We start from the raw sequence: 16,802 nt of genomic DNA on the forward strand, positions 1-16,802 counted from the left end.
AAGGTCAGTTAAGACAATTGCAGGATAGCTGGTAGGACAACATAGTTAGTTGTCCATAGATAGTTGATAGGATACTTATGGAGTCTCATGAAGATGATGGCATTGGGAATAGAAAAAAGGAGATGGATGATAGAGACATAGAAATGCCATAATTGCTAGAACTTGGCAACTGACCAAAACGGCTAAGGAAAAAGAAGGAGGAGTTAGATACCTGGAATTTTATGAATAATTTTGGTTCATTTTAGAAGATGGTTACAGTAGGGAACTCAAGAGGAGCTAATTGTGGTGAAGAACTGAATGAATACAGAGTTCACTTTGGACAGGTTTAGTTGGTTCTGTCAGGGAAGAAAATCTGTTTAACTCAACAACCATTCATTGAACACTTTCTACGCATAAGCCACTTAAAAGGAGTGCAGAAATAATATGACAGTGTTGAAAGGGAAAGAGCATTAAATCCTGGCATTTGGGATTAAGATATATCATTTTGAGATGAAATTTGGAATATGTACATGATTTTATTAGCATTTTTATTATACAAGAAATGTGTGTTTATGGTAGAAAAATGAGAAAAAGCAGTAAATAGAGGGAAAAAAATCATCCAGATAGTTGATATATATTTATATTTATATATCAACTGCAATAAATAGAATTATATTTTTTATAAACTTAAAAAAGACTTTTTATTAGCATAACCGGGGGATGTCGACATGCCTTCTAACATGCAGAACCGCATGCAGTTAATCAGGGAATGGAGCAGCCTCATGCAGCTGGAGTGCATGGGAGAATAATGAGAACCCGGGAAGAGGACTGAAGCCACATGGCACGCCTAGACTGTGCTGGTGTGTTGTCTCTCAGTTACATAAGTTCTTAGATACATGCACTATTGTGGATGATTTCTTAAACATTACGTCTTTCCCCAACTGCTAGGTTTAATTTTGTGCATGATTTGTTATTTAAGAATAAGCTGATGGCGTTTGTCTACCTTTCAGCTGATTGCATATGCAACAACCGCAGACGGTTATGCACCAGAGTACCCACTCCCCTTATTATTCAAAGTTGAAGATGATAACGATAATGCCCCATATTTTGAGAATAAAGTGACTATCTTTAGTGTGCCTGAAAATTGCCGATCCGGTAAGTTCACATTTTAGAAAAACAATAGATTTTTGCTTTAATTGAATCCCTCATTAATATTTTAAATGCATAATATGTTTATTCTAAACATATTTAATTGCTTGACTTTCAAGGATATTCTACATAAAACTCTGTTGTCTTCAAAGGCAAACCTTTTAGTGCTCACTGTGCTCTGCACATATAGAAGGCAGCTAACTGATACGTAAAGTTTCTAACTTTGTTAGATTAATCCACAGTGAATACGAAGGTGTGACAGAAAAATGCTGTTTATATTTTCTAATTTGACCATGTACATATGTGTCACAAATATATTTATAAAGCCATAAATGATTCGAGTCTCTATAAAGTCTCAGTACATTTTCAAGGACCCAGAAATAAATCGCGGCATGGAAATGCTAATCTGATTTACAACAACACATGCATTGCTTTACTTGGCATGTTTTCCAGACAAATTGAAAAAAATAATTGAAACTGGTTTGATGCTATGGGCAGCCAAGATTGTGATCTTAGTATACCCAGCGGCATAACAAGACTTCCTAGTTTATTAAAAAAAAAAAAAATCTACAAAGAAATGTTGTCAGTTCTCATGCTTCCCCTATTTTGTCACCACTATAAGTGTGTATTTAATATTGCTTTCCCACAATAAGTGGTTTGCTAAAGCAACATTTCTAATACACTGATTTCTGGGCCATAAAACTTGACCTAAGGTACTCAAACTAGTGCATAATATTTGTGTCTAACATATATGAATAATTACTTGCATATATTAATAATCCAACATATTTATTAAAACATAAAATCTTTATCATAAGCAAAGCTGTGCTATTACTCTAGTTAACATTATCAAATTGGGCTATAAAGGAAACAAGATATACAGAGAAGTTCCATCCAAAAATGGCCCATGAATTCCGGTAGTGGGTTGGGGGGGAAGTATTTGAGAATCACTGTGACCAAGGGTAGGGTGAATGTTCTTAGATATGTGGGATACAAATCATGTTATTCACAGTACCTACTTAATTGAAATTTCTAAGTAAGGATAGCTTAGAGATTTGGAGAGCATTTAGATACTCTTCCACTTACCTACAAAATTAATCTACTTGTGGGTTTTGGGAGCATATACTACAGCCATGCGTTGATTTAATTTTTGTCTGTAATTCAATTATATTGCTACTTGAAATAGTTGACTCTACTGCATTTATTTAAACAGGCACCTCAGTGGGAAAAGTGTCTGCCATCGACCTCGACGAACCTGACACTCTACATACTCGTCTGAAATATAAAATCTTACAGCAAATCCCAGATCATCCAAAGCATTTCTCCATACATCCAGACACAGGTGTCATCACCACAACTTCGCCTTTACTGGATAGAGAAGTAATGAATTGGTTATTAATTTTCCAGTCACTGACCTATATTTAAATGATAATGAACTCCCAGACAAGTTACAGTAAGGTCCCTTGTAGCTCCCTCTCCAAGCATACTTCCATATAGGCTGTGGTTAGGGACAGCCTGTATGGAAGTATGGACACTTCTCTGGACACTTCTTTTGTCCCTACAGAGATTTGGGGACGGTACAAGGTATTAGATGAGGTCTCACTTAAGATCATTGACTTGATTTGATGTACATATGCTAACATAAAAAAAATAGCTTTACATGTTATGTTAGACACATCAGCTTTTCATTGTCCTGACTGACCAGTCTCTTGCTCTATATTTTTATTTATGCTGACTTTTTTTTGAAAAAAATATTCATCAATATTTCTTTTTCCTTTTTTTCAGAGCTGTGATACATACAAGTTAATAATGGAAGTACGAGACATGGGGGGCCAACCTTTTGGTTTAGCTAATACAGGAATAATTACTATTTCACTCGAAGATGAAAATGACAATGCACCATATTTTACAGAAACCGCTGTGAGTTTATCTCTGTATTCATTCATCTAAGTTCATTTACTTTTTCAAACAACAAATCTGGAATTAGGTTGCTCTGTGAGATTACATATTTTGGTTTTAATAACTACCATTTACAAATAACATAAGCAGAAAAATACAATTTCTATAAAAATATTGAAATGGCGGTTATTTCTGGATGCTAGGAAGGTATCTACTCCCTTGGCTGTCTAAAAGTTCCTTAGCCCTTGAAGCTGTTCATACATCAACAGCATCAGTGTTTTCTTGGATGCTAAGCTCCAGTATCAGATTCCTTAGATTTAAACTCCTTTTATAGGATGAAGGAGAAGAGGCCTTCTCTCTGGCGTCATTTACACTTCAATATATTAAGATGGAAAGAGACTAAAGCCATAAATTTGTAATAAGAAGAGGCAATTTTTTTCAGTATTTTGCAGAAGTAGAAGAAAACAGAATTGATGTTGAGATTTTACGAATGGCGGTACATGACAAGGATTTGCCAAGCACTCCTCACTCAAAAGCTGTATACACAATCCTACAGGGGAATGAAAATGGAAACTTCAAAATTAGCACAGACCCAAATACGAATGAAGCAGTCTTGTGTGTTGTCAAGGTAAACAAACAAACAAAAAAAATCAAGTGATACTTTAAAAAATTCTACTTAATTGATATATAGGTATTTATATATGTGCATATATGTATGCGTGTGTATATATATATATATATATATATATATATATATATATATATATATATTCCTGTATGTATATGACTAGAGAATTACAATGCAATGCTAAAATGATTATATTGGTTTACATAAATTTATTGTTATTATTATTATTTCACCCTTATTTTCTGTCTTAGAGGAAAGACATATCAGGTACAAAACTTATTGTTCTATAGATGAGGCAAACCAAGGCAGAGAAATTTTGAATTAGTAATCAGATACTAGCCTGAGAAAGTTTCTTAGGCACTCACTTGTTCAAATATCTTATTTTATAGAACACAAGACAGAGAGAAATGGAAGAGTCACTAACTGAAATCAAACCTCTTGACTTTTCAATCCCCTTCATGCTCATATTCTATTTTTACCTCTCTATAGTGATTTTATAAAACAATTTACTAAATATCCCCATGAATTCACCTAAATTTGAGGTAGCCAGTGTTTTAGGATTTTAAAAATTTAATTGCTATTACTGGCACCTGCAATGATTACTTTAACTGAACCTGGTTCTGTTCTAAGTCCTTCTGCCCAGAGCCCTCACTAACATGTCCCACATCTTCCCTCATTAATTTCCTAGAAGCTTTATGCACAAATTGTGCTTCCTTCATGAGATTCGTAGAAAATGTCCTTTAATTATTATATTTCCTGTTATTTCTCTTTTTCTTCTTCTTTGCTTCTAGGTTTCTTTCCATTTTGTTCTTATTTTGATAGATTTCAGTCTTTAATTATTTAACTGTTCTTTCAGATTCTTTCTAATCATTCAGTTCAGGACTAAGCATTTTGAATAGGCACTAAACAAACCCAAATATAAAGTGCTTTGAAAGTTGCTGCTAGATAATTTCATTTAATCTTCCGATTCATATAGTTGGAGAACTGCTCCATTATAGCCAAAGCTCATATGCTAATACTCTCTCTAATGATTTTATACACTTAGCTTGGAGTGACTTCTGCTGTTTTGGTTATCACTGCTATCCCATTTGATAAGCAATGAAATAATAATTAATAGTGATCTATTAGAGTTTAGTCAAACACTTATTCTGTATTCCTGTTAATATTTAAACTTACAATGAAAAAATGAAAGCAGGACCTTCTAGAAGAAAAGTGAGAAGAAAAATTGGTTGAATCTTAAAACAATTTTGAATTTGATAGAATTTGTCATTATAGGAAGCTAATTATTAGTCTTTAATTGCATTACCACCTGCTTTTGGTAACATTTTATACAAAAAAATGATATTCCCTTTTGTGCTAAAACTTGGAATCATGGTTATAAGTCTTCTACATATAATGTTATATATTGAATAATCAAATTATGTTTATTTAACAGCCATTGAACTATGAAGTCAATCGTCAAGTTATTTTGCAAATTGGTGTACTTAATGAAGCACAATTCTCTAAAGGACCAAACTCACAAGCTCCCACTATGTGCACTACAACTGTCACTGTTAAAATTAAAGACAGTGATGAGGGCCCTGAATGCCAACCACCAGTAAAAGTTATTCAGAGTAAAGATGGCCTCCCAGCTGGCAAAGAACTTCTTGGATACAAAGCATTCGATCCAGAAACACGCAGTAGTGAAGGCTTAAGGTAATGCATTTTTCAAAAAGGTCCTTACTTTTAATTGTGATGTAAACTAACTTCAAATTTGTAGAAGTTCTGTGTATTTTTCAGAATGACAGATGTTGAGATTATGTCCACTTTTTGGTTTGAGCACTTATATTTGATTTCTAAAAACTAGGTATAAGAAGCTAGGCGATGAAGATGACTGGTTTGAAATTAATGAAGTCACTGGTGACTTGAAAACTTTAAAAGTGCTAGATAGAGAATCAAAATTTGTAAAAAACAATGAATACAATGTTTCCGTGGTTGCAACGGATGCAGGTGAGTGCAATTTTCTAGAAATAAAATATAAGTATATGATATATTTTCAAGGAAATCTTGGGGAGAATTTTGTTTACTTCCAGATCAAAATTTAAGGCAAAAATGTTTGCATTACGATTGCTCAATTTTTTGGAGACCACTCAATTTATTTAAATTAATTATTTTTTTTTCAGTTACAGTTGACAGTCAATATTATATTTTATCTTAGTTTCAAGTGTACCCAGTATAGTAGTTAGACATTTATATAATTTATACTAGACTAATTGATCCCCCCAATTAGTCTAGTACCCACCTGGCACTATACATAGTTCTTACAACATTTTTAACTATATTCTCTAAGTTGTACTTCCCATACTTTACATCCCTGTGACTATTTTGTAACTACCAATTTCTATTTTTAATCCCTTCACCTTTTTCATCAAGCCTCTCAACCTACTTCTCCTCTGGCAGCCATCAGTTTGTTCTCTGTATCTATGAGTCTGTTTCTGTTTTGTTTATTTACTTTGTTCTTTAGATTCCACATATCAGTGAGATCTTATGGTACTTGTCTTTCTCAGTCTGACTTATTTCACTTAGCATAATACCCTCTAGGTCCATCCATGTTGTTGCAAAAGGTAACATTTAATTCTTTTTATGGCTGAGTAATATTACATTGTAAATATGTTCTACTTCTTCTTTATCCAGTCATCTCTTGGTGGGCTCTTTTGTTGCTTCCATATCTTGGCTATTGTAAATAGTGAACATAGAGTGGTGAACATAGAGCATACATTTTGTTCAAATTAGTGTTTGGATTTCTTGGGATAAATACCCGGAAGTGGAATTGCTGGGTCACAAGGTAGTTATATTTTTTAATTTTCTGAGGAACCTCCAAGATGTTTTTCATATTGGCTGTACCAGTTTGTAAGCTCACCACCAGTGCACAAGGGTTCCTTTATCTCTGCATCATTGCCAACACTTGTTGTTTGTTAACTTATTGATGATAGCCATTCTGATAGGTGTGAGGCAATATCTAATTGTGGTTTTAGTTTGCATTTTACTGAAAGAGAGCACCCCATTTAGACCCCAGTGCATCAGTACCACAAAGTGAGGAGGAGGTAGATGGCCAAAGTCCTAGTTTCAAGATCCATGTTACTTGATACCTGCCTTGGACATGGTAGCATCTTCGAGGATGCCCATTTTATTCAGGAGTACAGATTAATTTACTGTGATTTGAACGATCTGTAGGAGTTCAACCCACCTAAAACAATTGGGTCCAAGGTAGGTTTATTCTGAGTCTCTCTTAATGGGAAACAGAATAGTCATCCTAATTCCTAAAGAAAAGATTAAACAATGACTCTTAAACAAGTTTTGCTGTAGTTTGCAATCCTTTTCCAAGGTTAATTCTAGAACGTATCCTGTGAAGAAATGTTGTTCAAATGTCATAAAGTAGTCCTCTCAAAATCCTTGTAAACATGCACTCCTAGCAGTAAACCATGAACCATTTAGTGTAAGTCCTTACCATTGCCTTTCCTTGTGGTAATGCAAGTGCCTGACTTAAGGTTTGATTGCTGAGGCATCCACTTCAGAGATGGCCGTCTCAAATAAATACACTGCTAGCCACACACCAGATAAAGAACCAGGCTGCTTCCCTCACCCCTGGTTTGTTCTCCTCCTGTGCTTTGAATTCCCACTTTTATGTTTTAAATTCACCAATCAAGAGTGAGCCTGCAGAACCCTAGGCCCCTCCCCAATCCCGACTCGAGGCACACAGAGAACTTGCCTCTTCCCACTTCCCCATCCCATCCTCAACTCCCATGATCTTGCTGTGTGGCCCCTGGTGTGCCATGTAATTTCCAGGACTCTTGAGTAATAAACCTTATTTTTATTTATTTATTTTTTTTCCAAAGTTTCCTGACAGCATCTTGCAATCATAATGAGAACCACAGGCCTGGTCTAGCCACAAAATTGGTTATTGATAGGCTGAGACTGGCACATACACTCTTAATGTAGTTCTTTCAATACAGGTAGAATTTAAAAAGCTACTAAAGAATGGGAAAAACACTAGCTGAGAAATATAGTTAATTTTGCCACTACTCTATAATCCTGGGTGATTTGCTGCTTCTATATAAGTAAAAGTGAAATTTGAATGGTTTAAAAGATAATTATGTTGTCAGACAAGGATTTATATTTACTCATTTATCCCACAAATGTTGACTGTTTAGTAAGTTCCAAGGTACTAGGCAAGGTACTATGGAAACTAGAATTCATAAGACAAGGTCAAAATTTCACATGATATCAATGAAAGGATTATTATATTCTCATAAGAGATTCTATGGTATGAAACTTTCCCTATAAAGGAAGTAGTACTTATGAAGAAGTAGAAATCAGTTAAGAGCTGCCCTAATTAAAGGATAAAAGGAGGAGATTTCACAGAAATGCAGAAGCTTGGTGATGGGAAAATGAAACACCACTTGGAGAGAAGAAAAACATGGAGAACAGAAATATAAGAAATTAACTTTGTTGTTTAGTGCTAAGAGACAATGTTTGCAGGCATAGTGATCATAATACAATGAAAATAAATGCCAAATCTAAAAGGTAGGAATCTGTATCTCAGGCTCATGGGTAACCTACATGTGATCAAGAAGAAGTAAAGTTGGGGATGTTATAAGTTTTAATGGACGGCCATGTGGTGACATGAAGGATTTTGTTTATTTGAGCTTTAATCCATAAATATATACTTCCAAGGGCCAAATATATAATTAATTGTTTATATTTCCACATGAGCATTTAGTTTTGATGCTTATAAATATTTCAGGATGATGACCTAGATATTCTAGCTTTTTTAGAATCCAATTTATTTCCTAGTCTGTCTTGTATCAATCATTTCTGTCAGTTAGGCTGGTTTTCCTGCTATCACTCCAGAATGCACTGTTTTATACACCCTTTCCCTAAAATAGCACTGTCCCTTCTATTTGACATTCAAGTCCCTTCTTCAAATAAATGGCAATGAATGACAACTTCTGTGATTGTTCCCACTAGTGTGTGTTCAGTTCTTAATACCTTTTAAACCCTCCTTCCCCAGGAATAATATGTTAATTATCACAGATGCATGTTTTCTTTATAAACGGGTGTTTCATTTTTTCTCATGTATATTCTGTTCCTCTTAATTGATTGTTGTGAACTCAATTTCTGATAAGCACCCCCATTTTTTGCTAAACCATCCCTTTACCACGCATCTTGTGTAGATTTTGGCACGTTTGCTTAACACAGGTACTGATATTTCCCATTCCTCTGTTGTGAGTCCCATTAATCTCCAGGTCTAGGTTGTGAATTTCAAAATAGTACGTTCATTCTGTTCAATGTATTAGCATTAAGTTATAAGTTAGGCAAGAAATACTAGGCATTTCACTAGGCTCTCAAGATGAACATGACTTAGCTCTTAAGAGGAGCAGGTCACAGTTCAATGTGTGAGCCAACAATCAGTCAAATGTTCTGAGAAATCAAAGGACACTATGGCTACCATTGTCTATAGAAGTTATGACAAGGTTTATGAGGAAGTGATATTTGAGTGGATTCTTGAAGGACAGTAAGGTTTTACCAGGCAAAGAGGAAGAGAAAAGTGTTCCCAGCAGTGCCAACAAAATACACCAAAGCAGACACAGGAAAGAACACACCTAGTGGGTTTGATGACAAGTGTTACAAAGTTTGAGCAAAGAGTATATGAGGAAAAGTGTCAGGAAAGGAAGTTGAGGAAGTGATTATGACCAAATGTAAAGTCTTTGCATTTTGAGCATGAATACAGCTCTTCACAAAGAAAGATATAAGAAATCAATTTTATTTTTAACTGGTTGTACTGTTAGTGACATTATTCACAATCTCCTACATTTCAGTTTTAGAAAGAACCTGTCACAATTTCGTACTTGTGGTAATGTGATTGGGAAAATGTGAAATTCAAGTTCAGATAGCTACTAGACTGTAGCTATAAACTGTGTATCATAGAGATGGTTGAAAATAACTTTTTAAGTGAAGATGTGTCTTATTTTTTATTTTTCTTAGATGGCAGATCTTGCACTGGAACATTAGTAGTTCGTTTGGAAGATGATAATGATCACTCACCACAAATTGAAAAAGAAGTGACAATTTGTCAGCATGCTCAGGATTTTGCTGTTCTCAAACCTGTGGATCCAGATGGACCTGAGAATGGTCCACCTTTTGAATTCTTTTTGGATAATTCTGCCAGTAAACTTTGGACTATAGGAACAAAGGATGGTGTGTAATTATGCTAAATCTAATTAATGGGAACTTAAGATGACTAACCCTCTTAATTTTCTCCTAACTTCATGATGATAAATAAATATTCATTTTAGGAAATTATTTTATTGGTCCCCAAAATGGATAATACCTTGATTTTTTAAAGCAATGAAAACTATATTTATGTTTAGACTCTTGTTTTGAATATATTTTAAGAAAACATATAAATTCATTTTTATATAATATTTGACTAACATGTTAAGTATAGATTAGTTTGATAGAAGCAGTATCAACTGCTTATAGAGCAATATCAACTAGTTTTCCTGGTTTTTCAACAATTCAAAATCATTTTTAAGAAAGAAAAATGAACCAGTAGAACTTTTCTTCTAAGCTAAATTCTGTGCCTTCTATCTCTGCCCCCTCAACCCACCCTAGGAACACCAAGTCAGAATAACATTGCTATGGAAAGGTCATATCAATATATATTCTCTCTGTCTTTTTTTCTTGTAGGTAAAACTGCCATTCTTCGTGCACGGCAGAATCTTGATTATAAGTTTTATAACGTGCCTATCCAAATAAAAGATAGACATGGTCTTACTGCAAAACATATGCTGTCAGTGAGAGTATGTGACTGTACAACTCCATCTGACTGTACAATGAATAGACAACGTGAGAGCAATGCTAATGTATCAAAAGTAATACTTGGAAGATGGGCTATTCTTGCCATGGTTTTGGGTTCTGCGTTGTTGTTATGTAAGTATAATTATCTAAACTGTGTTAGCTAAAGTTTTATCTTTCAAAATATATATGGTGGTTCTTTATATCAATGATATTTACGAGCTTTGGTGAACGTGCCCTTTTTAAAATCGTGTGTGGACTATATGACTTAGGGTTCTGAGACATAGAAAAAGAAACATATCAGTAAGAGAAGATTAAATTTTAAAGTAATTTTTAGAGGGGTAGCCTCAGTTTTTCCAATAATTAACTGTGAGATACTTGTTAAATCATTTCCTCTTTTTGGAGTTCACTTTTCCGTATGTAAAATGAAGAGGTTGGATAAAATTATTGTAAAGAGTCCCTTCCATACAAAATACTATATAGGCTTTCAATCAGCCAAGTTTATGCAGTGAATGTGCAAAAAGAGTTAGTGAGAAAAGTATTTCCAAAATTTTCTTAGGCATTTATTAAGGAAATGATGTAGCATACTTGTACATCTTAAGAACACACCAGTGAGAAGAATGAATAGAAAATAGTCATGGTTTGAGCCACTGAGGAAAAGTAGTGCATGCAAAGAATACTAAGATTTTGCATTCTGCCAATTGTTTTTGGAGATGCAAAAGTGCTTGAAATCATTGCCCACAATTCTTTTACCCCCTCCCTCTCTCTCATTTCTTTTTTAACTGTCTATTTGACTACACAAAACCTATCTGCATTTATAAACTCTTCTCATAGTCTTTACTGTGTCCTAATTCAGTGATTTGAGTTTCAGGTTAAAGTGGACATTTTTCTTAGCACTGCATTAGTGATGGACACTTTCAAAACCAGTCACTGATTCTTATATAATTGCCGTTCTTCTATTTATGCCTAATGATCTTTGTTTTATAGTTCTAAGCCTTTTGCGCGTGTTCTGTATGAATTTTAAATACCAATAATACTAGCTTAAAATTCAAATGAATGAAGTTACTATTTCAGTGTGGAGGAAATAAGAGAAACATTTAAGTTAATTCTGGACCTGGGAAGAGAACTGTTAATAAACTATGCTCACTTCATAGTCTTTTCTTTTTATTGATTTATTTCTCATTTAAGCCTAATAACATAATCTCTGTAAAACAGAGATGGTCTATATGTTAATACATTTGTTAATATTCTGTTTTAAAATTTTTGACTCAAAGATATCTCAATTTATGGAACAAATTTTTTAAAGTACTGTGAATAAACATTTAAGCAATCATGTGATTCAAATGATTTAATGTACACCAGCATAAAAACATACTATTTACTTAAATATTTTTATTTTTCAGGTGTTCTATTTACATGTTTCTGTGTCACTGCTAAGACAACAGTAAAGAAATGTTTTCCAGATGATGTAGCGCAGCAAAATTTAATTGTATCAAATACTGAAGGACCTGGAGAAGAAGTGATGGTAAATCATATTTCACTTTCCTTTGAATTGTAGGGTGATTCTATAACCATTGATTATTACATAATAATAGTAATAATAATAAAAGATAACATTTATTGAGCAGTTACTATGCCAAGCAGAGCTCCAGGTTCCCTGCATATGTTATTTCATTTAAACTTTAAACTTCTATTGTATTAGTTTCCTATGACTGTCGTAATAAAGTACCACACACTGAGTGACTTAAACAATAGAAATTTATTGTCTCACAGTTCTGAAGGCTAGAAATTAGAGATCCAGGTGTTGGCAGAAGCACGTCCCCTCTGAAAGTGTTAGGGAAGAGTCTGTCCCAGGCCTTTCCTAGCATCTGGTATTTCCTTGGTTTATGTTCAGATTAATCAATATAGGTTAATATTAGCTGCTTTAATACGTTACATTATTATAGCTCTATAACAGTGTATAAACAAACAATAAGAATCCCCCAAATATGCAAAGATACTACAGAGACCCATTTCAACTGCACAAATCGTACATTCAAATGGGAAATAAAACAATTTTTGTATGATGTAGCTTTAATCTCCATAAATGTTTCCACTGGGAGCATTTATGTATTTGCTATATTTTAAGAATGACTATAATATAGACCAATTATGTGCATTTTTTATATGTAGGAATCCATTAGAGGACACACTCTGATTAAAAATTAAACAGTAAAAGGTAAATGAAAGACATTATTTTTATGCTAATATATTTAGGTGTTTTTAAAAAATAATAAAATGTGCTCTGTTTTCATACAGAAGGTGTATCTGTGTGGGCAAGATGAGGAGCATAAACATTCTCAAGACTGTGTCCGTTCATACAACTATGAAGGAAAGGGGTCTATGGCCGGCTCAGTAGGCTGCTGCAGTGAAGGGCAGGAAGAAGAAGGCCTTGAGTTTCTAGATCATCTGGAACCCAAATTTAGGACACTAGCAAAGACATGTGTAAAGAAATAAATGTGCCTTTTTAATAGAGTAACATCTACAAATGCATATGTAGGCGTATATTGAATGTAAAATAATAGCAGCATCTGCTAATGTGTTTGTTTATTGGAGGTACACTCCCAGTCATGTACATAAGGATCCGATAAATATAAAGCTCCCTAAATTCTTCTTGTCTAACTTCCCTGTTCTTCAGAAATCAGTTTCATTTGTTAATTTTCTTTTATATATGTGTATATATTGCCCTTTTCGGGATTGTACTATGTGCTTTCTTGCACCTTCTAGCTGAACACTCTGTATGCTATGTTGAAGAGTATGTGGGAGTGTTGGGTACTGTGGAGGCTAAAATGCATTTTTATTTTAGATGAAAATTAAACACTTTTGTCAAAATCTTGGGGGGAATTACACTTTTAGAAACATTGTCTTTGGTGCCAGAGAATTCCCTCCTTTACCCAAATAGCTATGTATTGAAGGATTTTTAAGTATTCTTTGGCGCAGTCTTTGATTTGATATATAACAGGTCATTTCTCACTACACTTTTCAACCTGCACAGGTGCTCTCAGCACTATTCATTTTCAGGATCCTTCAAAACTCAGTCCTTGGATCTCTGCCCATGTGAATGCATTAACAGGTTCCTACAGCTTCTAGGATTGTTGGAAAGACATGGACTAGAAGTATTTCAGCCACAGAGATTTTATAAGGATCACATGAGAGAATGTCCATGAAAGAATTGCAACCTTGATGCCCATGGGTTGACTTAGACGCACAAATATCTTCCGAGGAGTTTAAAAATTACTAGTCAAACATTAACTTACATGTGTTTGTTTATGTTTTTATATTTCTTACATTTGCTTAAATATGAAAGAGAAAATTTATACCTGGACATAAAGTACAATTAAAGGCCAAAGGAAGATTTCTTGGTCAGCAAGAGAAGACACTCTAAAAGTATTACCAGAATTATTAGAAAGTGTGGGGAATGAATTTTTATTAAGTAGTTTTGTCTATTTGAAATATTTTCAAATATCATTAAAATTTATCTCACAGAGGAACTATGACAGTTTTTTTATTTATGTAGGAAATTCAAAGTCATTCTCTGTTTACACTCAAAATTAAACATTAATTGTGTGATTGATGAAATTTATGAAATGCCACTGGACTGTTTACAAATTTAGTTTGTTAATAAAATATTGTATTTTATAGATTATTTCATATACATTAATTATCAATGAGTTAATTATAAATTTTTTTCTATAATTAAATCTATAAGTAGCGAAAATATGCAATTACATTTTCTTTTTCTTGATTCAGACCTGAAATTATTTCATGGGAAAAAATTCTGAGGGAACATCAAAATAGTTGAAGATTGATATAATAATTATAAATTAGCATTAATACTTCCTTAACTTTACTTAGCTTTTAATTCCTCCTGAGTTTATTAAAAATATTTTATGAAGCTTGATATCTATGCATATGTCTATATTTTAAAAATAGAATATGCTATATTATTTGGAAAATATTGACAAGTAGATGCTTTAGAGTTGAGGATTTTCATTATCACAGAGAAGGTAAACTAACTCCATTTTTGTGGTGTGTTAGTTATAAAAGTCCTGTACTAGCTGAAAATCCTCAATTAGATTAGGGTAATCAAACAAACCATGTACGTATACCGATGGTTTCTTTCATTTGCTCTTCTAATAAATCTGAAGGAACATTGCATTTGGCCAGATACTGCATTGTCTTTCTACTTACGTAGGGGGGAAAAAAATGAACTAAAGCAGAAGAAAGCATGACTAAGAATGGATAGATTCTTGCATATTTTGTAGGGCTCAATAAAATTAAGCAAGCATAATTTTTAAAAACTCTTTGCAAGGATAGTATTGCATAAAAAATAAAAACCACACTTGACCTCAAATTCGTACTACTAAGAATAAAATAACTACTTTCAAACACATAAATAGAAAATATTTATGTGTACAATAAGCTTTATGAAAACAAATGTGAGCAGCTTCATAATATACATTTTGCATAGATCAAATTATTTAAAAATTTCTACTTCTTAAAGTGTTTTGATTGATATGAGTAAAATGCTGTGGGGACAAGAGCCCCAGAAAAGTTTCCAGGCTCTCAGCCTCACATAGACAGGTGCTGGCTCAGGTAGTAAATGGCCATCAACTGTGATTGCATGGCCATCAGCTGTGGCTAGTTGGCCGTCAGCTGTAACCAGTGAGCCATTGGTCACTAATATAACTGCTGTGGCTACACTAGCAGAAAAAAAAAATGGGGGTTATCAAGAGGATGGTGGCTGAGCTAGCAAGCAGAGCAGTGAGGGTTGCAAACTGTGTGGCTCCTGCTTCCTGTGTCTCCAACCCAGCCGCTAGCGAGATTATAGTAGTATGACTCCGCCTGGCACCCCCCACGACACATGGCACAGTGAGCGGGGTCTCCCGCATGACAAATGGCGCAGCAAGCAGGGTTTCCTGCACGACACATGGCATAGTTGGCAGGATATGGTGCCGGCCAAGGCTCTCCAAAGAGTGGTGGAGCAGTTTGTGTGTATGAACACTCAGTCTCTGGAAGACCAGGAGGAGCAGCTGCCGGAGAGCTGGACCCCCATGGAGGGGTGGGAGGACGTGGACGGTTCTCCCACCAGCACAGGAAAAGCCATGCAGCTGCTGGAGAGATGGAGCCCCGTGGAGAGGTGGAAAGATGTGGACGGTACCCTAAGAAGCCCAGGAAGTCTGGCTGTGCCCAGAAGTGCCTGAGAAACCCTGGCTGTGCCCAGAGAGCCTAGCTGTGCCCAGGATATTGCATTTACCTCCAGGCTCCTCGCACAGGGCCCCTCATGGAAGACGCTTGTCATGTACATTGTGAGGCCAGAGCCTGTAGGGGTGGAGTGTGGCGGCAGAGCCCCAGAAAGTAGTTTCCAGGCTCTCGGCCTCACATAGACAGGTGCTGGCTCAGGTAGTAAATGGCCATCAACTGTGATTGCATGGCCATCAGCTGTGGCTAGTTGGCCGTCAGCTGTAACCAGTGAGCCATTGGCCACTAATATAACTGCTGTGGCTATGCTAGCAGAAAAAAAAATGGGGGCTAGCAAGAGGATGGTGGCTGAGCTAGCAAGCGGAGCAGTGAGGGTTGCGAACAGTGTGGCTCCTGCTTCCTGTGTCTCCAACCCAGCCGCTAGCGAGATTATAGTAGTATGACTCCCCCATCTATGGCTCCGTGGGTGTTCCTTCTTGGCCTCACCATGTCCTGCATTCTTATGTGGGGAGCGGGACCAGAGACCCCGCATGACTCCCTGCACGACAAATGCCCTTTAATAAAATCAATCTACTGAGTTAGAAGTTGATTATTTCCTAACTTTAGGGAAAACAAAATTAAAAACAAGTATGACCTTTCTCTGTATTTGGCCCGAAAATACATAGGATTTCAAAATTTTTTAAATTTAGTTGTTAGGGTCCAACAATTAATGCCTTTAATTGTGGGATATTTTTTATTTGCCCATGTTTAGAGAACTTTAATAGCATGGAATTATTAATATTAAAAAGAAACTTCAAAGCTTCCTATGAGATACCCGAGGTTTCACCTAGAATTCATACCAAAACTTCATACAGAATTATTTTCTGCTAGTTATATTTCAAGAAAAACTAAAAGGAACCCTCTAATTCAAAGAGGAAATAATTTCCTTGTTCGGCTTTGCCACTCTTAAACTATACAGAAAACTTACAAATTAAGGATGATGACATTTATATAGTTCATTTACATAAAATTTAAAATCCAAATTCACAAAGATATGTTTGTCCACAGTAGGTATTCTACAAAGGGATAG

The 16,802-nt window shown here is 35.0% G+C and overlaps 1 protein-coding gene across 1 annotated transcript in view; it reads left to right on the forward strand.

The window, feature by feature from the left end:
- Positions 1 to 13,748, forward strand: part of DSC1 (desmocollin 1) — a 313,848-nt gene extending 300,100 nt beyond the window's left edge. Inside the window, exons 14-23 of the mRNA XM_074339731.1 lie at positions 990 to 1,134; positions 2,342 to 2,508; positions 2,914 to 3,048; positions 3,470 to 3,655; positions 5,091 to 5,350; positions 5,502 to 5,644; positions 9,680 to 9,892; positions 10,385 to 10,627; positions 11,896 to 12,017; positions 12,791 to 13,748. Of these exons, the coding sequence (XP_074195832.1) occupies positions 990 to 1,134; positions 2,342 to 2,508; positions 2,914 to 3,048; positions 3,470 to 3,655; positions 5,091 to 5,350; positions 5,502 to 5,644; positions 9,680 to 9,892; positions 10,385 to 10,627; positions 11,896 to 12,017; positions 12,791 to 12,988 (1,812 nt within the window). The 3' untranslated portion in view covers positions 12,989 to 13,748. The remainder of the gene's footprint in view (positions 1 to 989; positions 1,135 to 2,341; positions 2,509 to 2,913; positions 3,049 to 3,469; positions 3,656 to 5,090; positions 5,351 to 5,501; positions 5,645 to 9,679; positions 9,893 to 10,384; positions 10,628 to 11,895; positions 12,018 to 12,790) is intronic.
- Positions 13,749 to 16,802: the final 3,054 nt, after the last annotated feature.

This window comes from Rhinolophus sinicus, linkage group LG09, assembly GCF_036562045.2.
Source record: "Rhinolophus sinicus isolate RSC01 linkage group LG09, ASM3656204v1, whole genome shotgun sequence".
Classification (NCBI taxonomy): Eukaryota; Metazoa; Chordata; class Mammalia; order Chiroptera; family Rhinolophidae; genus Rhinolophus; species Rhinolophus sinicus.